The sequence below is a fragment of the Aulonocara sp. 'chitande type north' Nkhata Bay genome, linkage group LG13, assembly GCF_057382095.1.
Source record: "Aulonocara sp. 'chitande type north' Nkhata Bay isolate Kocher_YH1m ecotype deep benthic linkage group LG13, A_spYH_male_GT1.1, whole genome shotgun sequence".
Lineage (NCBI taxonomy): Eukaryota > Metazoa > Chordata > Actinopteri > Cichliformes > Cichlidae > Aulonocara > Aulonocara sp. 'chitande type north' Nkhata Bay.
Genome location: NC_141356.1, coordinates 738,098 through 760,954, shown reverse-complemented (window position 1 = coordinate 760,954; position 22,857 = coordinate 738,098). Strand labels below are relative to the sequence as shown.

The 22,857-nt window shown below is 44.4% G+C and overlaps 1 protein-coding gene across 8 annotated transcripts in view; it reads left to right on the top strand.

Moving 5' to 3' along the window:
• Positions 1-22,857, top strand: part of hspa12a (heat shock protein family A (Hsp70) member 12A) — a 373,254-nt gene that overhangs the window by 280,168 nt on the left and 70,229 nt on the right. For 6 of the 8 annotated variants that reach the window (XM_086258184.1, XM_086258183.1, XM_086258189.1 and 3 more), the window contains exon 1: positions 20,144-20,534. The exons of 1 other annotated variant lie outside the window; for it this stretch is intronic. In XM_086258184.1, the coding sequence (XP_086114310.1) occupies positions 20,495-20,534 (40 nt within the window). In that variant the 5' untranslated portion in view covers positions 20,144-20,494. Of the gene's footprint in view, positions 1-20,143; positions 20,535-22,857 lie in introns of those variants that run through there. One more of the 8 variants, XM_086258182.1, reaches the window with a different exon arrangement.

The following is a 22,857-nucleotide window of genomic DNA, read 5'->3' as shown; positions in this document are numbered from 1 at the left end:
TTGTAAATATCGTGGTCACTGTCAGTGCTAAGTTAAAAGTGCTTTATCAGTGTGATAATACTGTACATGTGAAGTGTTGTGCATGAAGACAAAGAGAAATCTGACAAAATGTGCAGAATATTACTCGCAGATTTTTTTTTATTTTACTACACATTTTAGGACCTTGTCTATTTTTTCTCTCATGGAGAGAAAATCCAACATTCACATAATAGAAATTTATTTTTAAAGAGCTTAAGAAATTAAAATAGGCTAAATTAATTTACAAAATTAAATAAACACACACACACACAGAGAGAGAGAGAGACAAGACTCAGTAAAAACTGCAATAGCTCAAAAACTGCTAACAAGACATTTATGTTTTTAATATTAATTAAAAATGTAATAATTCCATAAACCTTAAACATACAATTGCAATTTCTTAATGAACTGGGTAGCTCTCTATAAATGAACACATTATGATTATACTCAAATCACGCACGTGAGCAAAACAAGTCAAACTCACTTACCCTTTGTGGAATCAATCCTGCCGACAGTTTTGGTTTTATGTGCAAGATTTTTTGGAGGATGTCGCCCTCTTAAGTTTTTTGTTGTAACCCCAATTTACTACTCAAAGCATAAGAAAATTACAGTTTTAAAAAGTGTCTCAATCTCTCTGGATAAGAAGGAAGAAAAGACAAAAAGTCATATTTTCACTGGAACTGTCCTTGGAGTGCAAAGCCAAGAAGCAACCTCTGCCCTCTCTGTTTTCAAGTGGACATCAAATGAACTAAAGTTTCTCTCATCTGTCCGCCACAACACATCAAGACATAGGCAGTGTGAAACAATACTGAAAGACACAAGTGGGGAAGGCCTAATGCTGAGCGGCCACTAGATGGAGTAAGATGCTGAGCATCCTGTGAAACAAAACTCATCCTCAAACGATGCCAACCTCAAACTTTGGATCTTCCCGAGGATAAAACACAAACAAGCACACAAAACAGAAGAAGAAATACACCAGGTCCTACTGATCTCACTTTAGTGGTGCAGTGTAGTGGAGGTCTGGCAGCTTTCTCGAGCACTTGTGACCATCACTTCATTTCTCACATTCTATTGATTTGCACTACACTCCTTGAAAACCTTTAAAAAACAAGCATCAGTGTTATCAGAGCTACAATTCAGTTTGATATATCCTGTCTTTGGTTAGGGGGTTAAGCTGTCTAAATGTGCACACATTTGGAGTTTGTGGACTGAAATGGTCGTAAGTGAATGAGGGGTTAATTTTGGCCAGGGAGGTCCACGAGGTAGACTCAGGTTTGTCTTCGTTTTTTCGTTTTTTTATGGCTTTGATTTATTTGTTAATTTAATTCAAGTATTTATCTTTAGGACGATTAGATTTACATTTTTTTATATCTGTGCACACACACTTGTGCATCATATTTATTGTTTGTTTCTATGTTTCTAAAGACTGAACCAAAACTCTTTGAAACAATGTTACACCTCAGAAGTGAGAACGTGTTGGAAAAGCGCATCGTTGTGGGGAAGCCCGAAAACACACATGGTGCAGTGAGAGGAGACACAGTTGGTCTAATATGGGCCATTGGAAGCGCGCAGCAACACTATGTAGCAGTGTGTGTGTGATTAAGTAAACTGATAATATGTTGGGCATGCTAATGTTTACATATGCCACATAATTATCTAGTAGGTTTTACATTGTTGTGTAATTTTTATGCATTTTGTTGTGTTCAAGTGACACTTTAAAATTTGTTCCATAGTGGTGTTGCATAAACACTTGTTATCTCTGGGCCATGATACAAAGAACCACATCCTCCTATTTATGGTTGGTTTCTTCTTCTTTGTCTCTGATTCTGTTTGTTGTTTTTTGCACACTTTGCCAATTTCTGACATGTGGTGTTTGTGACTTCAGAATCGTTTCTTACCAAAAAGATTTTTGTTGCAAACTTGACATCAGGAGGAAAAATTAATTCTGGTAAAGGAGATGAGACAGGACCTTATCTATATCAGAAGGCTAGGTGGGAGCATCAGGACAACGATATCAGAAATGTCTTCTTGGAGAAATATGGGTTATTATCTCTTTGTAGGGATCGTTCTGAGGATGAGTTGGACTCTGAACACAATATAGACACAATAGACATTTAATATTTTGTCCAGTCAGGACATTAGTCCATACAAATAAAATCCTTTAGATTGTTGGCAACCCAATGCCAAAATGTTACAGGAATGTTAGCCTTAACTCAGTCATTTAAGAATAGGTCCATTTATTTTCTAATTGATTTTTTTGTAATCTTTCACCAGTCATAGGCATACTGATTCCATGTTATCAATAGCATTTGCTTGTATATTAAGAATTTACCAACAGTGAGTTGTAACCACTACTAATTTACTCTTTAAATCGTTTTAATTGTCTTTATTTTTTCTAGGGAGTTCAGGGGCATTTAGGGCTTCTTCATCGTCCTCAGAAAAAGCTTGTAGATGTTCACCAACAGGCATATGTGGCAAGGACCTGACACACAAACAGCTTGAATGTCCATTTTATTCACAATAGCCACCAGGACAGCGACAACAACAATAATGGAGGCTTTTCAGTCAACGTGTCTTATGCTCAGCCCTCCTTCTCCGGTCCAAACGGGCTACTAAAAAAAAGAAAGCATGATCAGCAAATTACTCTCAGCTGCCCTGCCAGCCTTGCTGGTACTGCACCACCCCGCCTCTGCAGGGGAGCCACAAACAACACACCGCCACATACTTCCACCACCCAACTGAGGGCATGGAGCCATCTGACTGAGCCTACTCCACCTCCCGTCCCAGAGGGTGTAACAGGAAATCAGCCAAAACCATCTGTGCCTCTGGCCTATGGATCATCTTGAGCTTACAAGGCTGGGGAGCCAGATAGCACCATCTAATCCGGGCGTCGACATCATTAATTAGGTGAAACCATTTCAGTTGTCTGCACAGAGGGTGAATGGGCATGCCAGGGGGTAAGTAATGAAAAGAGTTGACCGCCCACCGGATTGCCAGACACTCCCTCTCGACTGTGTTGTATCTGGCCCCTCTCTCTTAGATAGTTTCTGGCTGATGTAGACAACAGAGTGGTTGACCTCCCTTACCTCCTGGGACAAAACAGTCCCAGTTCCATGTTCGAGACATCTGCCTGCAGAATAAAAGGCAGGGAAAAGTTAGGGGTGTGGAGCAGGGACAGCAAGCCTTTTTCACCTGGTCAAACACCGCCTAGGACTGCTCCATCTACTGAACTGGATCTGAGGCACCTTTTCAGGTGAGATTGGATAAGGCGCTGCTCAGCTTCACAAAGCCCAGCATGAACCAGCCAACCCTCAAAACTCCCTCACCTCCTTTTTGGTCCTGGGACACGAGCAGAATACAATGGCGTTAGTTTTCCGGGTCTGTTGACACACCTGCCTGCTTCCCAAGTGGTAGCCCAGATACTGTACCTCTTTCTGTGCAATCGCACACTTCTTCAGGTTGGCCGTGAGCACTCAGGTACTCCAGGGCTGCAGTCACCCAGTCTACATGTTTTGCCCAAGTGCCAATATGGATGGTAACTTCATCCAGGTAAGCATTAGCATATGCAATGGCTGGAAAGTAGCTGGGGCTCCAAACAAGCCGAAGAGAAATGCAACAAATTGGTACAAACTGTACGGGTGGAGAAGGCTGTTTTTTTCCCCGGTGGAGACCAGAAAATCTGCCTGTAGCTCTTAGTTAAATCCAGTGTCATGAAAAAAACGAGCAGCGCCTCACTGCTCCAGTGAGGGTAAGCATCAAACTGTGACACTTCCTCAACTTGTGGTAGTCCACTCAGAGTTTAACAGACCCATCTTTCCTCACCACGAGAGCTCTGGGGTTGCTCCATGTGCTGTGGCATCTTTCTATTACTCTGATCTCCAGCATAACAGCCAATTCCCTCTGAATTATTTGCAAATAGGTTCAAGTAACCTGTCTGTGAAGGTTCTCAGTCATCCAGGTCATCGTAGACTGAGGAGCTTCAAAAGAAAAGCGTCTGGACTTCTTTAAGTTACTTGAAGACGTTTCACCTCTCATCTGAGAAGCTTCTTCAGTTCTAAGGTCAAATGGTGAAGAGTCCCAGATTTAAGCCCTGTGGGAATTTCCCCCCGAGAGGGACAAAAGGACCGCCTACTGATCCTCTGCCTAATGACACAAGCCAAGGTGTGAAACTGGGTGTGGGTCACAATCAGCCTTGGGTTTCGGGTGAGCTCATTGTGAAACCTGGCCCCACCTTATCATGCGAATTCCTGAGGTCAGTATGTCTGTGAAGGTTCTCAGTCATCCAGGTCATCGTAGTCAAAGGAGCTTGCAAGCGCATGGCACAACACAGAAGAGCCACCTCCACAGGATAAGACTCAGCAGTCCATCTGTATCTTAAGGATAAAGGACACTCTTTCGAGGATGCCAATGTTCACATTTTGGACAGAGAGGACAGATGGTTTGAAAGAGGAGTGAAAGAAGCATCTATGTCCACCGTGAGCGACCATCTTTGAACAGAGGCGGGGGTTTACGACACCAACTCTCTGCCATCTATAATCCAGTTTTGAGATCCTTCCCAGACGTCTTAACGCCCACTCACATCCTGGGCCATCTGACCTCAGGACATCACATGATAAGGTGGGGCCAGGTTTCACAATGAACACACCCGAAACTCTGGCTGATTGGGACCCACACCTAGTTTCACACCTTGGCTCAGGCGATTAGAGGATCATCAGGGGGTCCTTTTGTCCCTCTGTGGGGGGAAACTCCCACTAGGTTTATATCTGGGACTCTCCACCATTTGACCTTAGAACTGAAGAAGCTTCTCGGATGAGAGGTGAAACGTCTTCAAGTAACTTAAAGAAGTCCAGACGCTTTTCTTTGCAAGCTCCTTTGACTCCTGAGGTCAGATGGCCCAGGATGTGAGTGGGCGTTAAGGCGTCTGGGAAGGATCTCAAAACTGGATTATAGATGGCAGAGAGTTGGTGTCGTAAACCCCCGCCTCTGTTCAAAGATGGTTGCTCACAGTGGACATAGATGGCTTCTTTCACTCCTCTTTCAAACCATCTGTCCTCTCTGTCCAAAATGTGAACATTGGCATCCTCGAAAGAGTGTCCTTTATCCTTAAGATGCAGATGGACTGCTGAGTCTTGTCCTGTGGAGGTGGCTCTTCTGTGTTGTGCCATGCGCTTGTGAAGTGGCTGTTTGGTCTCTCCGATGTAGAGGTCTGAGCATTCCTCGCTGCACTGTACAGCATACACCACATTGTTAAGTTTGTGTTTTGGCGTTTTGTCTTTCGGGTGAACCAGTTTCTGTCTGAGCGTGTTGCTGGGTCTGAAATACACTGGGATGTCATGCTTGGAGAAAACTCTCCTGAGTTTCTCTGATACACCGGCTACATAGGGGATGACAATGTTGTTGCGTCTGTCCTTCTTATCCTCCCTCGCTGGTGTCTGGTCTTCTTTTCTGTGCCTCTTTGCTGACTTTAAGAACGCCCATTTAGGATAGCCGCACGTTTTGAGTGCTTCCTTTACATGTGTGTGTTCCTTCTTTTTTCCTTCAGGCTTAGAGGGAACATGTTCTGCCCGGTGGTGTAGGGTCCTAATTACTCCAAGTTTGTGTTCCAGAGGGTGATGGGAGTCAAACAGGAGGTACTGGTCCGTGTGTGTGGGCTTCCGGTAAACTTCGATGTTGAGTTTGCCGTTCTCTTCAATGTGCACCGCGCAGTCCAGGAAAGGCAAACAGTCGTCCTTTGTATCTTCCTGGTCAACTTCATGTTTTTATCTACAGCGTTAATGTGCGCAGTGAAGGATTCCACTTCTTGTGTTTCGATTTTGACCCAGGTGTCGTCTACATATCTGTACCAGTGGCTGGGTGCTCTTCCTTTAAAAGAGCCAAGAGACTAACCTATAGTCGATGTCGATATGCACCAGCACACCTGGGCATGTTTCATTACAGTGCTCTATGAGTTGGTATGACCAGGCAGGGGGGAGAACATGTCTCCAAAACGCTGTTGCACTGCAGCAACATCTGCTCTGTGGGCCTGTGTGAGATGGTCATCGCAATGGAGGTCAGGAATGGTGTTGTTTGGCACTTCCAGCCCCAACTCATTGCTCTCCCCTTCACCAGGCCCACCAAAGAAGTGGTTTCAGTCTCTCTCCATGCTTTGAGGAGGTTAAGGTGATATACCTGTGTCTCCTTTCTTGTCTGAACACACCACCTCACAGTCAGCATCCCCCACTCGCTGTGTGACCACAAAGGGTCCTTGCTACTTGGCGAGTTTTCATTCCAACATCAGTGTCAGTAGAAAAAGTTCTCCTGGCTGTTGTGGATGCTGTAGGACATGCTAGCACGTCCCATGCTGAGCTGTTGTGAGGTGGGACCCTGCAGGACTGAAGGGTCGGGATTTACAAAGTGTAAATCTCGAGGCTTAATGACCTTTTTACAAGCACTCACACCTCTTAGGAGTGCAAAGCTACGAGCACAAACAGCAGTGTAGAAAGTTCCAGGCAGCCAGAGTGTGTCTGTCCAACCAATCAGCGAGCTCATTACATCACACTGCGTGGCTAATTTGCATTGCATCAGGGTTTCAGAAATAAAATAGCTAATTCAGTAGTTAATCCAATAGTTAATCCCAAAACTAATCTATTTGCTAATATAATAGCAAATAGATTAGCAAACAGGAAAGGGAAATGGATTTTCAAATTAGGAGTGGAATTGCTTTTTTAAATGTCAGAAATAAATCTTTGATTTTTAAATCCATTTACTTATTTCTGTTTTTTAAATTGTGTTTTAAAAATAAACGATTTTAAAAATCTATTTTTTAAATTTGAAAATTGAAAATGGTTTTTGATATGAGGTTTTATTAATTGATTTGAAGTATTTATTTATGGATTAATACTTTGTTTGGAAATATTGATTTACAAGTAGTGTTTGTATTTTAAATTAAATTATTATTATTATTGTGGTCCTCCATATCAGGACACCCAATGCCTGAGGTTGATGATCAATTTTGTAATCGTATCATTAGATCTGTGGCCATTCTTGACACTCGGGTGAATGGAGGGGTGAGCTTTCAATTGATCACCACCTGGTGGTGAGTTGGATTAGGTGGTGAGGGAGGACAATGAACAGGCCTGCTGCACCCAAAAGTATAGTGGGGTTAGACTGGGAATGCCAGCAGAAGCCCCAGTCCACTAGATGTTCAACTGTTACCTCTGGCAGAGTTTCTGCAGCTGAGGGAGATTGGGGATTGTTATGATGATTTCTGATATGAGGTTCAGTTCTACGGTAGTGATCGCAGGGTGTGCACAGGTCAAGTGCCACTATGACCCTCCAGAAAATAACGAGGACAGGGGATGATCGTTCGGCTCTTTAATGGCAGATTTAGCGTGGGTGTGGGTATGTGTGTATGTGTGTGTGGTTCTACAAACTGAATGGAAAAACAGAACACAAATTACAATCAAATTATAGACAACAATAATCACCATATAACATATTACAGCCACATATTTGTCTTATAGGCCCTGCTACTAAGCTGGCGGCCTTTACTTATAGTCTGAACTCTTGTGCCTCACTAACTTATGATGCCAACTAAAGAAGGCAAATACACATAACAAATCACCAACTCAAACCGAACTCAGTTTGGCCTAGGCTTAGCTTAGCTTAGCTTATAGAAAATGTCAGAGGATGTCCAGAGCGATAAAACATACAGGCTATCCTTCTTACACAAGAAATGTCCTGTAACTCACCAGTCTTATGGACGCACACTCTCATTGAACCCACATAAAACTGCTCCCGAGCATAACTTGTGATTCACACTGCCTCCATGAACACCATTTTTCATCCCAGTCAAAACATTACTCACAAAACGGCAGCGCCCCCTAGTGCCGAGGCAGAAAACTGCATCACAGTCCCGCCTTTAGAACAGGGATATTGAGTCTGAATGGACCATGTTCACCACCTCCATTGATGAGGCTGCTGCACTGAACTGTGGCTACAAAGTGGTTGATGCCTAAACTGTATGTTTCCCTATGATTACCTATGTTAACTTTTTGTCTAAATTCAAGATGGTGTTAAATAAAGGTTCCAGCATTGAAGCCCCTGCACTCCGCCTGCTCAATTTCAAACAAGCTAAGCGGAGCATGTCTGATTACTCCATAGATTTTTGGATTTTGGCTGAAGTAACCTGCTGGGGGCCGGAGGCATTTCGGAGCGCGTTGGAACTGAATGATGAATTAATCGTGCGTGACGTCCCTGCCTCTTTTGATGAATTAATGTCACTGTGCATCAAGGTGGATGGGCAGCTGCATGCTTGCCAGACGCCATGGAACGACAGCTCCCATGAGGCCGTGGGGCAACTCGGTGCGGGCTCATCGGCTGAACATGGACCCTTTCGGGCACCAGAGGGCGCTGACAGGGGGGAACCGATGCAGACTGGCAGCTCACATCTTGCAGCTGCGGAGCGCCAGCATCGCATCTCAGCCGGGGAGTTGCGTAAAAGGTCATGCCCGCCAGTGAGGGTAGGAGTACTGGTGGGCGAACTCAGCCATAATAAATCTCCTCCACACCTGACATTACCAGCCAAGATTTCTGTCCACACTGAATGTCATTCTCTCTCTGTTTTGATTGATTCCAGAACAGAACAGAATTTCATTGATTAAGATTTAGGTCAGCAACTCTGTTTGAATACGGAAAACCCTTAGCTCATGCCCTGCGTGCCACTGCTCTATCAGGGCAGCGTCTTCCTGACATCACACACATCAGCCATTAGTCCTCAACCTTTCCGGCAACCATTTTGATGGAGATTTGTTTCTTTATATTCAAAGTCACTCAGACACCGTTAGTTCTAGGGAACCCCTGGCTTCAGCAACACAACCCTCACGTTAATTGGCAGAAGGGATGCATTACTGGATGGGGGGGGGCTGTCACATGACCTGCCTTAAGGTTGCGTCACCTCCCAGCGCATTGATCTCCTCTGAGCTGCCTGTGTCCTCCAATCTGTCGAACATTATCACGACCTTGTGGAGGTTTTTCGTGCATAGACTATATAACATTACAATTATGAACAAATTACCCGCTGCCGCTCCTCACATCTGCCTTTGAGCTCCTCCAGGGGGCCACAATTTTCAGTAAGCTGGATCAGAGAAATGCCTACCATTTGGTCCATATTCGCGAGGGCGACAAATGGAAAACTGCATTCAATACTGACCTGGGACACTTCGAGTATTTGGTCATGCCATTCTGTTTCACTAACGCCCCAGCAGTTTTCCAGGCACTGGTGAATGACGTTCTAAGGGATTTCATCAAGCGGTTTATGTTTGTGTACCTTGATGACATTCTGATCTTCTCCAAATCCCAGTCCAAGCACGAGGTCCAGGTCAGACAGGTCCTGCAACATCTTCTGGAGAACCGATTATTCGTCAAGAGTGAAAAGTGTGAGTTATATGTCTCCACAGTTGCCTTTTTGGGCTACATAATAGAGAAGGGGGACCTTCGTCCAGATCCGGCCAAAGTCAAAGTGGTGGTGGAATGGCCTGAACCACCCAATCGGTGCCAGTTACATACGATTCCTCAGGTTCGCGAACTTCCACAGAAGGTTCATTCGGGATTCCATTAAGGTTGCCTCACCTCTCACCCAATTAACCTCTTCTAAGATTCTCTTCCAGTGGAATGATGCCGCCCAGTCAGCTTTTCAAGAACTCAAGAGGCAATTTGCCTCTGCGCTCATCCTCGTCCAGCCTGACCTCACACTGCAGTTTGTGGTGGAGGTCGATGCCTCTGACTCCAGAGTTGGAGCAGTTCTATCTCTCACCGTCTCATCCCTGCAGAACGAAACTACGATGTCGGAGACCAGGAGATACTGGCAATCAAACTCGCTTTGCAGGAGTGGTGGCATTGGCTAGAGCTCAACCCTTCGTTGTCTTCAGACCATAAGAACCTAGCCAACCTACAAACTGCCAAAACACTCAACGCTGGACAAGCAAGGTGGGCCCTGTTTTTCACCCGTTTCCAGTTTTCGATCTCTTACAGACCCGGATCTCACAACTTCAAGCCCGACGCCCTATCCCGTCAATACTCTGGTTCAGAGGACAAGACCGACCTCGTTCCCATTTTACCTGCCACCTGCACCGTGGCAGTCATTCCCTGGGAGAAGAGGCGGCAATTCAGGAGGCTCAGAAAATGGAACCCAACACTGGAGGAGGGCCAGCCCGGCGGCTATTTGTTCCCCATACTGTTAGGTCTCAAGTTCTGCATTGGGCCCATATTGCTCGTTTCACCTGCCACCCAAGAGTACACAGAACTATTAGGTTTCTGCAACGCTACTTCCGGTGGCCATCTCTCACTCGGGATGCTCAAGAATAGGTCTCCGCCTATCCAGTCTGCACCCGGAATAAACCCTCAAGTCAGCCGCCTGCAGGACAACTCTATCCTCTGTCTACACTCTCCAGACCGTGGTCCCATATCGCACTTGATTTTGTGACTGGGTGTTATGCCACAGTCTAGGGGTACAGGAACTAAACATAAGGGTTAGAAAGGAAGTGACCCCGCCCTGGTCTCCGAAACCATACCCAGAAGCCAAATTTTTGAAGAGAAGTGTAGTTTAGTTGTGACTACACTGAAAACTTAACCCCGGGGTGAACAAAGCCCAAAATAACAAACAAAACACGCTAAGCCAGGAAAGGAAGTGCTATCTAAAACCGTAGGTGAAGCAAAAAACAAACAAAAGACAAATGCTACACTTAAAACCCTAACTGAAATAAACAGAAGAAAACAATACAAGAAAAATTACCGCAGCTCACCCCTTCTGTTTCAGCGCCTATTTACAAGTGAAAACTAATTTACACACTATATACAACCTCTGTAAATCTCAGGAATAACACACACAAAACACAGGGTTTGGAAGCCAGGGTCAGATCTGCTCCTGCTGCCAGTTGCTGCCGCTGACAACTGCTGGTGAGGGACCTTTCAAAACAGTCACATGATTAGGGGACCAATCAGCCGCCACCAGCTCTCCAATCAGGAAGGACCTGTAGATTCTTAAAGACATAGCACGGAAGAAAACAACAGCAGCTACGCTAGCAGCATTCCATGGTTGCCGCTATGCTCACACACCCAGTACCCACATAGCAAAATTGGTATGGCCCGGATCTGGCCCACACAATGTGCTTACCCGTGACCCACATACCTCAAAGAATGACGGCCCTTTGGTGGCCCAGATCTGATTTGCCAGAGGTGGCCCACACATGGGCCAGTACAAGGCCAGATGCAGACTCTTACTCTGGATGGCATTACCTTGGCCTCCAGTAACACTGTGAGGAACCTTGGAGTCATTTTTGACCAGGACATGTCCTTCAATGCACATATTAAACAAATATGTAAGACTGCTTTCTTCCATTTGTGCAACATATCTAAAGTTAGAAATATCCTGTCTCAGAGTGACGCTGAAGAACTAGTTCATGCATTTATTACTTCCAGGCTGGACGACTGTAATTCATTATTATCAGGAAGTCCTAAAAACTCCCTGAAAAGCCTTCAGCTAATCCAAAATGCTGCAGCAAGAGTCCTGACAGGGACTAGAAAGAGAGAGCAGATTTCTCCTGTTTTGGCTTCCTGTTAAATCCAGAATTCAAAATCCTGCTCCTCACATACAAGGTCTTAAATAATCAGGCCCCATCTTATCTTAATGACCTTGTAGTACCATATCACCCTATTAGAGCACTTCGCTCTCGCTCTGCAGGCCTACTTGTTGTTCCTAGAGTATTTAAAAGTAGAATGGGAGGCAGAGCCTTCAGTTTTCAGGCCCCTCTTCTGTGGAACCAGCTTCCAGTTTGGATTCAGGAGACAGACACTATCTCTACTTTCAAGATTAGGCTTCAAACTTTCCTTTTTGCTAAAGCATATAGTTAGGGCTGGACCAGGTGACCCTGAATCCTCCCTTAGTTATGCTGCAATAGACATAGGCTGCCGGGGATTCCCATGATGCATTGAGTTTTTCCTTTCCAGTCACCTTTCTCACTCACTATGTGTTAATAGACCTCTCTGCATTGAATCATAAATGTTATTAACCTCTGTCTCTCTTCCACAGCATGTCTTTATCCTGTCTTCCTTCTCTCACCCCAAACAATCACAGCAGATGGCCCCGCCCCTCCCTGAGCCTGGTTCTGCTGGAGGTTTCTTCCTGTTAAAAGGAAGTTTTTCCTTCCCACTGTCGCCAAAGTGCTGCTCATAGGGGGTCATATGATTGTTGGGTTTTTCTCTGTATCTATGAAGCGCCTTGAGGCAACTTTTGTTGTGATTTGGCGCTATATAAATAAATATAAATAAAATTGAATTGAATTGAACTTTCTCTAAACTGAGTGGTTCCTTTTTTTTTCTTTTTGCCTGTCCTGTTTGCTTCTTTTGCATCAGAATTATTGTCTAAAGGCGAAGAAAGATGCCCAACGGATTTACTTTACCAAATGGACCATCCCAGCCTTGCCGTAATGGTCTATTTGATTCACCTTTTATTGTTTATTTTATTTTTTATTTTCACTTGCTAGATACGGGACAGACTTGAATGAGGAAAAGAAAAGGGAGAAAGAAAGAGGGGAAAAAACAGCGGAGAAGAGGGACGGGGGAGAAGGGCAAAAAACAAAAACCAACAGAATGGGCAGAAAAGAAAAAAAGAAAAAGAAAATGCATATATCAATCACCTGGATCACCTGCTGAGAAAGAAAAAAGAAAACAAGCAGAAGAGAACAAGAGTAATACAATAAACAACATCACAATGATATATGGGAATATGACAGTAAATACTAAATATTAAACATTATTGTGCAGCACATAAGATCAACAGAACACAGTGTGCTTTGAGGTAGGAGCCAAAAAGGGTGTAGTTTGTGGGTGTGATCACCCATGTGTACACCTGTGAGCATGGACGCGCTTGTTTTTTTAAAAGGTTCCTTCATGTAATGATCTGTTAGAGGGTGTGGGGGGGCCACAGCCCCGTCCTCCAGGGCATGAAGCAGGTATGGAGGAGATCAAGACTCCAGACATCCAGAGGCCCCCAGAACACAAGAGACCAAGGAAGACCAACAGAGGGGCAGCCGCGCCACTGTCCCAGAAAGAGCTGAGGAGAGTCCCAGATGAGAGCTCACTCAGCAGCCGCGGAGCAGAAGCCAGGGGGAGTTGCAGTGACGCGCCCGTGAGCTCACCCAACGTGGAGACAGACATAGAGAGACACTGTACACACAATCACACTCCTCAAGCGTACTCTATACCACAGATCTAGGTACCCTTGCCCCTAGAGGGGGAAACTGCACTCAGACCCAGGTAGTGTTACCCTCTTCCCTGGGGTGGAGAGAAGCAAGTGGCCACTCCCTGGGGCCAGCTCACCCGCTGACCCCAGTAGACACCCCCATACTCTGGACGCCACCAGGGCAAGGGGGCCCAGACCCATCCGGACCGGGGCCCAGTTCAGCAGCGCTGCCCGGCCCCCCAGAGCCCAGGATAGCCCACCCGACCCCACCACAGAGAAAACTGCACCCACCCCATCATCCACTCATCTCCCAGACTACACAATATAATAGACACCAAGGTTGAGTTCATCCTTCACCTCTCCTATATCTCTCCCCCACCTGCAGAGTGAGTTCCTGGAGAGAGGAGACCTCCTGCAAAGATGTAACAGCCTCCCCCACCAGTTGAAGAGCCCCTCAGGTGGCTCGATGCACCGGCGGCACCAGGCACCTGGGCTGAGCCCCCATACACCCACCCGCCCACAACCCCGGCGACACACTAACCAGGACCCAAGCCCCCAAGGCCCAGCCAGGGCCCCAGCCTGGAGACAGAGCACCCCCAGAAAATGATAAGTCTTCACATATCTCGCGCCAAATCAGGCTGGAAAATAAGTATTTGGTCAATAACAAAAATACAACTCAATACTTTGTAACATAACCTTTGTTGGCAATAACAGAGGTCAAACGTTTACTATAGGTCTTTACCAGGTTTGCACACACAGTAGCTGCTATTTTGGCCCATTCCTCCATGCAGATCTTCTCGAGAGCAGTGATGTTTTGGGGCTGTCGCCGAGCAACACGGACTTTCAACTCCCGCCACAGATTTTCTATGGGGTTGAGGTCTGGAGACTGGCTAGGCCACTCCAGGACTTTCAAATGCTTCTTACGGAGCCACTCCGTTGTTGCCCGGGCGGTGTGTTTTGGATCATTGTCATGTTGGAAGACCCAGCCTCGTTTCATCTTCAAAGTTCCCACTGATGGAAGGAGGTTTTGGCTCAAAATCTCACGATACATGGCCCCATTCATTCTGTCCTTAACACGGATCAGTCGTCCTGTCCCCTTGGCAGAAAAACAGCCCCATAGCATGATGTTTCCACCCCCATGCTTCACAGTAGGTATGGTGTTCTTGGGATGCAACTCAGTATTCTTCTTCCTCCAAACACGACGAGTTGAGTTTATACCAAAAAGTTCTACTTTGGTTTCATCTGACCACATGACATTCTCCCAATCCTCTGCTGTATCATCCATGTGCTCTCTGGCAAACTTCAGACGGGCCTGGACATGCACTGGCTTCAGCAGCGGAACACGTCTGGCACTGCGGGATTTGATTCCCTGCCGTTGTAGTGTGTTACTGATGGTGACCTTTGTTACTTTGGTCCCAGCTCTCTGCAGGTCATTCACCAGGTCCCCCCGTGTGGTTCTGGGATCTTTGCTCACCGTTCTCATGATCATTTTGACCCCACGGGATGAGATCTTGCGTGGAGCCCCAGATCGAGGGAGATTATCAGTGGTCTTGTATGTCTTCCATTTTCTGATGATTGCTCCCACAGTTGATTTTTTCACACCAAGCTGCTTGCCTATTGTAGATTCACTCTTCCCAGTCTGGTGCAGGTCTACAATACTTTTCCTGGTGTCCTTCGAAAGCTCTTTGGTCTTGGCCATGGCGGAGTTTGGAGTCTGACTGTTTGAGGCTGTGGACAGGTGTCTTTTATACAGATGATGAGTTCAAACAGGTGCCATTCATACAGGTAACGAGTGGGGGACAGAAAAGCTTCTTACAGAAGACGTTACAGGTCTGTGAGAGCCAGAGATTTTCCTTGTTTGAGGTGACCAAATACTTATTTTCCACCCTGATTTACCAATAAATTCTTTACAAATCCTACCATGTGGATTCATGGATTTTTTTTTCACATTCTGTCTCTCACAGTTGAAGTGTACCTCTGGTGCAAATTACTGACCTCTGTCATCATTTTAAGTGGGGGAACTTGCACAATCGGTGGCTGACTAAATACTTTTTTGCCCCACTGTAGCAATGGCAATAAAACTGAGAATGGTACTGCTGGACTAATATTTTTGTTACTAATTTGTCTCTCATTCATTTTTCCCTTATAATCCAACCAAAACTGATTATCTGTACACTTCCTTTTTCTTGACTAGGTTTAATTATACTCTGTGCTATATATGCTATGTCCTTTTAACTTTACTAAGTAATTTAAAGCAGTTTGGTGTCTTCTGATTTCTAGCAGTTGTTTACCCATTTTAAACTCACAGTGTGGACACTGGTGTAGTTTGAATGGCCCCACATCACAGCCTCAGCGCCTGATACAGAATTTTAATTTAAAGCTATTTAACAATGTTTTAGCTGCTGAACCACAAACCAGAACTGATCTAATGAGACCTTTATATAAAGCCTTTAATGCTGTCCACTCTGCACCCCACTCGCTGCCTTTTAAATATCTTAAAATATTCAAAACCTTTTTACATTTCAGTTATTTCCCCAATATGTGTTTTCCATGTAAGCCTTTTATTACACCAGATACCTAAATATAAAATAAATCAACCTTTTCTGTTTCATTTCCATAGAATTTGAGATTAAACTGCTAATCTACTCTCTTTTATGTCAAAATAATCCACTTTGTGTTTGTAACAGAGAACATAAATCCCCATCCCAGAGCCCAATCCTCCTCTTTTGTAGTTCTTGCTGTACTTCAGTCATGATGAACCTTATATTTCTTCCTCTCTTCCAAATGACTCCATCATCTGGAAACAATGAAACTCCCATTGATTATATTATTAAATACCTCATTAATCAATATGGAACATATTATTGGACTAACAATACTTGTGGATTACCATTCTGTACCTCATAACCTGTACTGAACTCTTTTCCTACTCGTTCAAACATTCCTGATCCATTTCTACATTTTTCCTGTCGATCTGATGCAGCTTGACCAGGAGTCTTTCTTTCACATCCTATCATATGTCTTCTCAGTATCTACAAACACAGCTGTACTCTCTCCTTGGGTCATCTTACTACATGTTGTAGACACAGAGCTGGATCCATCTTGCTTCTTCTTTCCTAAAACCACTATGAGAATATTTGATCTTACCATTAGTTTCTAAGAAATAATCTTTCATTCACTATTTTTTCCATTATTTTCTCCAAATGAGATGTTAAAGTTATTGGCCTGTAACTCTCAGCTAAGCTTGGATCCTTTCCTGGTTTACAGATGGAACAACAACAGCCTTTTCCCACTGATTTTTTTACTTTCACCCCATATTTTGTTAGATAATTTTACTATTCTACTCTTACCAAACTTACCAAGGTTTTCAATCATGCAGTAACTAATTAGATCTGGTGCTGGAGCTGTATTACTTTCTTTAACGCATTATGTAACTCTGCTATTGAAAACATGACAGTTATCAGTCCTTCATGTTCACCTCTTTCTTGTAGGGCCTCCTTTCCTTTGTGTTTCTGCATTATTTAAACTTTCTATGCTGTGAACTTTGCAAATGTTCCTGCCAATAGTTCGGCTTTACTTTTGTTATCAACTATTTATCTTTCATTATTGGATAACCATACTCTTTCCCGTAGACAGACATATATTTATTAGTTGTCCGGACTCTCTCCAAAGTGTTACAGTATTTCATGCAATATTCTCTCTTACTCCCATTTTAATTATTCTTCTAACTTCTGCCTGTTTCCTTTTAGAGCCTTACATTTTTAACACACATTATTATTATTTTCAGTGTTTTAAATGCTTTATTCCTGGCTTTAATTATGCTTTACATTCTTGTGTCCAACACACAAGAATGTAACACACTAACTTTTCCTTTTTGTTACCTCTTTTCTTTGGGATAGACTTTAAAGTTTAACTGATTAATTGGCTGATCAAAATCAACATCTTTATCATCAAGAGCTAACTCTAGAAATCTAGATTTGGTTTAAACCAATGTTTCTTGTGTACACATGATATCTGGATTTAAATTTAATGAACACATCTGTGCCCTGAAGCGCCTGTCCATTTGCAGCTAAGTTCCTGGCGTTCCATTGAAGGATTAACATTAAGGTACAACGTGTGAGTCTGATGAACCTTCTCCATGACTAAGATCCCAGGACAGATCCTTCATATTGGAGAACTGATCTTTTTTGTTTTGGCTCGTTCTGAACCGTTAATGACAAGTTGGACTATTTGGATTCCAGCCTGCTAAGTGCTTTTTCCATCTGGTCCTTGTTCTTTGTACCTCTACATCCTTCCTTCTCGCTGACTATTTTCCTTTCCTTCCTTTTTACAACCCGTTTGTAGTTTTGTAGTCATTTACCAAAACAACAGATGGTGAGTATTTGGCGCTTTTCCCCCCAGTAAATAAACAACACAACAACACAACAAATAAAACAAACAAACAACACACCCACTGTAACCATATTAATTTATTTCCTTGTAAATCCATAATCTAATAAGACATAGTACTTTCCTCAAATGACACAGTGTGTAGTGTCTTATAATCCTTATTAGACTGTCTTTGGTAGCATAAATAAGCAGGTCAACTAGTAGTTACAGTATGTAAAAGCTGTTAAAATACGGGTAATATATAATAAATACTGCGCAGTAAGGATCTGTAAGACTCCCACATGTCTAAAACCATAACTGTGAATCATTTAACCAATAAAACTCTTAAAAGTCAAAACATAAATCAGCTATGATCATGTAGCTTAATAATAAAACGTTAGAATTATTGGGCAGTCAAGAACGTAGTGTGATTGTTAGTGTGCAGTAAACGTTTATACACAAATGCATATAGTCATCTTAATAATAAATGTAAGTTAATTTCCATCAGTTATAGTCTTCTGTTCATGCATGAGTCACTCAAACGCACCACTTCCAGTACAAGATACAGATTACGGAGAATGCCCCAGTTCACCTGAAAAGTTTGGTGCCAGTGCTGCAGAAAGTGCTGGAACTGGGAATAACTAAAGTTTCCAGTAGCTAGTGGTGCATCCCCACTGTTCTGACAAACAGAAAGATTTTTGTATTGATTTCTGGTAAATAAATGCCATTTCTAACTTTCATCCTAGAACTGGTGACGTTTGGATAAAGGATATGTGGACACCACCCAATCATTTCCTGTTCCCACCACTGAGAGGAAGGTGAGAGGTTTTGTAGGCCTGGCTGGATGGTATAGAAACATTTGTGTCCCGATTTGCAGAGAGAGTAAGTTGTGTTGAATGACCTCAGCAAGAAATTGGGTCCTAACAAGGTACACTGAACAGAGGAATGTGAGAGAAGCCATAATCCCCCAGCCTGTTCTCCACAGCCTTGACTTTGACAACAATCATCCTGCAAACAGATGCAGAAGGCGTTTTTTGTTTGCTGCTCAAAGAGGCCACTGGTGCTCTCAGAGCTGCCATGTTTGCTGGTAAACTGAAACTTTGATCAATAAAAATTAACTTGGGCTGTACTGAATTGAGTCTTTGCGACGGGGCGCCGTGGCAAAGACGCCTCTCACAGATACATTGTCCAATCTCGATCAAACTTCTCACGCATTGTAACTTCCTGAACACAATTCAATTGTAATATTTGACAATGGCCACAGCGCCACGTAGCGGGGGCAGGAAATGTCACGTATTGCATGTTGGGGTACAGTTTGAAGGTGCGTGCCCCCAGCAACCACAAATTTGTCCAGAAAAACATTAAGAAGTTGGACTTGTGTTACACTGTAAACTGTGAGCTTTCATACAAAAGATACACCCCTGGCAGCATGGAGAGCTTTGATGTTTTGCCACGATGAGCCATATTTCTATAACACATAGAAATCTAGTCCAAACTCCACAGGATGACGGTCCTGCCCTGAACACACTGATATGCCCACTCTCAGCAAAATTTAGAGCGCCCCCTACTGGAAACAAGAAATGTCAAGTCAACATGTTGCCACTTAAGAAGCATTACTCCTCCTTCTCTTCTGTAGGGCTAGCTAGATGCTGAAGTACTGCGACTAGAACTTTTAGACATCTGCACTGTTCCGGTATCGTGCCCCCCCAAAAACAACACTGGCCCACGTTAACACCCGGCAGCAGCAGCGCTCTCTTCAAATGTTTGAAACCCAAAGTATTACGCCTGGTTTGAAAATGTAAAAAGTACAAAGTACAGATACTTTTGTTAAAATCTAGGATCTAGAAAAACATCAGAAAAATAAATACTCAAGTAGAGACAGCTACCTGAAAATAACGTACCTGCAGTAACGACGTATTTGCACTTCCTTACCTCTCACCTGTATTATAATGCCGTGTATACCACTTCACACAGACTGTCACAATCTGTATGGGGTATGCAGATTGTGTTTGTGAACTGGACCAAAGAGAATCACACACATGTAGAATAATAACCAAACCTAAAGACAGTTAAACAGAAGTATCCATCCATCTTATCCGGACTGGGTCGCGGGGGCAGCAGCCTAAGCACAGAAGCCCAGACCTCCCCAGCCACCTCCTCCAGCCTGTCCGGGGAACACTGAGGCGTTCACCGGCCAGCCGAGAGATAGAATCTCTCCAGCGGGTCCTGGGTCTACCCCGGGCCTCCTGAAAAACCCAAAACACAATAATAATCAGAAGACTCGGGACCATGCAACAAACATGCAAACGTTTGTTTGTTTTTTAATTAAAGTAATTAAAGTGGAGGGGGGAAACGATCGACTTGTATGAATCTAACCTGAATGTCTTTCACGTATTCACTCGTTTGGTAATTTTTTCATGGGGTTTTCGTTACACTAGTCTGAATGCTGGTACAGTAGTGGGGGGTACAGCGGTAGTGGGGTACAGTGGGTAGTACTGCATCTTTTGCGGCTGCACCGAGCAAAGCTGCCTCAGACCGGACAGGGGCAGCATTCCTGGTCAGGACAGCCATGAATGTGATGGGAGGGGCGGACAGAGCAGCAGCAGCAAATCTGGGGTCCAACATCCTCTGTGCTGAAGCTTTTCTGCACCTCTCCTGCTTCTAGACCCTCACGAACCTCAACCCTGTCCACGAATATCTCCAGGTCTTATGCACACAACGACAGGCGGTAAAGCGAAGCTCGGGGGGGGGGCACCGCGTTAGTGACGAAAACCACATTTTGTTTGATTTTTCCCCACTTTGGCCCGGTGCGCCTCAGCAACCAGGAAAATTGCTTGGTGTAGCTGTATCGGAGAGAAGGCTCGAGAGGAGGTGAAACTGCGGGACACGATGACCGAGAAAGACGCATCGTCAGAGAAGATAATCTCAGGTGAGTTAGCTTATCCCGTAGCCTCTACAAACACCTCTGTCGGTACAAGCCGCGGTGCTCTGATAGCAGTTGCGCAGCTGCTTTTCGGTGCAGGCGCCTGTCAGACGCGGAACTCTCTGATATTTGTCCGACGGTGGCACTCCGCGCTTCGGTCTAGTTCTGGCCAAAACGCGTATGCGACACTTTGCTGCAGTGCAGAGAGGCTGTGTGCGCTTTGAAACCCTGCCTGGGATTTCCAAGGGCACTCGTGTTGTGCAGGACCTCGCCCGCGGACTTGCCCCGAGCAGGGACATGTACGAACATGGCGATGTTATAAGTTCTCGCTTTCTCTGGCTCGTGTTTTCCGACTGAGCTCGGTGTGGCAGGTCGTTACCGCAGACACAGACCAGGTCTGTCCTCCATAACGGTGCGGGGTTTGGTCACGTGGCCCATCCCACCGGAGCTGTGACTCAATGCAGCAAAAAAAGAAGTCTGCACCACATCCTCAGGTACTGCTCATCCCCGCCCAGTCGGCGCTGGCACGGCGTGTGATGGAGCTGGAGTCCTGAGCTGTGGTTCACATCAGCGGCGTGCATAGAGCCTGCTGTGTTAAAGTTGGTATCAGTGGCTTGAAGTCGGTCATTTTATTATTGCTTGCTGAACTAACACAATTGTCAGCAGTTCTGTGTGTCGCACTCCAGAGGTACATTTAAGCATACCAAGCAACATTTATCAGAATCAGCGCACTTTATTAATCCCTAAGGACATTATGTGGGTTACAGTTGCTCCACTATAGTAACAGAAATATTTAACAATACAATATGTTACAGATTTACAGACATAAGAAAGACCTTTATTTTGACAGTTTCAACCTGTGGGGTCATCCGGCACCATTTTATGCGATGTACCCCCCACCAGCACTTCTCTACCTATAGCATTTTAATGATTTCTTGTATTATATATGAGCTGAAGTTGTGCTGTTTGTGTTGTGACGAGTTTAAATTAGGCAGAAATTCCAGAGCCTGGCTGGTTAGAGTGTGCAGAAGCTCTTTCCTCACAAAAACAAAAGAAAATGAAAAAGCCTGGGCCGGAGACTTGGCAGCTCTCCAGACTTATGTAACGTCACTGAATGAAAGCCATAGAGACTCCACCCTGATGATGTCTCGCAGGAATCAGAGCTTCATAGAACACTTTGTTTGGCTTGGACTCAGCTAAAAACGACTTCTTGTGAGAGTTAATCTCCTAACTTGTGAGGTAATAAAGTCATATGACCATGTGTTTATCTTCCATCTTCACAGCAACACTTTGGTTGCTGGATGAACTTTCGTAGGAGTTCACACAGTTCCCAAAAAATGGAAAGGTTGCCAAAGATACAAACACTTCTTCATGACTCACTCAGCCATGATAGTCTGCAGCTGAATGATGCCTGATTTGCTGCTCTAGAAGATAGAAGGAAGAAAACAACACTTTGTGGCTGAATCAAAAAGACAACATTAGCCTGCTAAGAACAAAGAGTTTTGGCGTTTCAGTCAGTAGTTTACAGATTGACCTAAAAAGGAAAAGATACTTGGATCAGTCCTGGGAGAAGGCACAAATCCCTTTGGGCTATGATTCAAGGAATATGGCATAAAAAACCTTAAACATGTGGCACTACCTGCTGTGGTGGGCCACATGTTTAAGGTTTATTATATTATTAGGTTTATTTATGATGTTGTTCCCACTGTTTGTAGCACTTTCAGTTTCAGGAGCTAAATTAGGCACAAATCGGAGCTTCTATCTGTTGGTAATGTTCTCGTGACATCACACCCAGGCACGTCTGGCATACTAACTACAATTTTACTTCCCTAAACAGTATAGACCGTGTACTTTAAAGACAGAGTTGAACATTTTCAGAAATATGTTTTTGCATATGAAGGTAAGTCTGGATTATCTGCCTTCATATCACCCTAGCGGCAATTCCAGGCCTCGAGGGCCGGTGTCCTGCAGGTTTTAGATCTCACCTTGGGTCAGCACACCTGAATCACATGATTAGTTCGTTACCAGGCCTCTGCAGAACTGTAGGACATGTTGGCTGTATCCCAATTCAGGGTCTGCAGCCTTAAAGTACGCAGCCTCAACGGTCCACAAGGGCCGCGTACTTAAAGACTGCTAAGGCCGGAAGTGCGAGGCTTGTGAAATGGGCGGTCTAGCCTCCGTCGCGCCGCCCAGGTTGCCTAGCAACCATGATACTAACAGCTGGAAACGTGTCATACAGCTTTGTTTGACAGAAATGAAGGAGAAAATCTTTTGTTCATTTGTTTGTTTCTACATGAGCTTTGATCATTCTCTGTGAGATTAAGCTCAG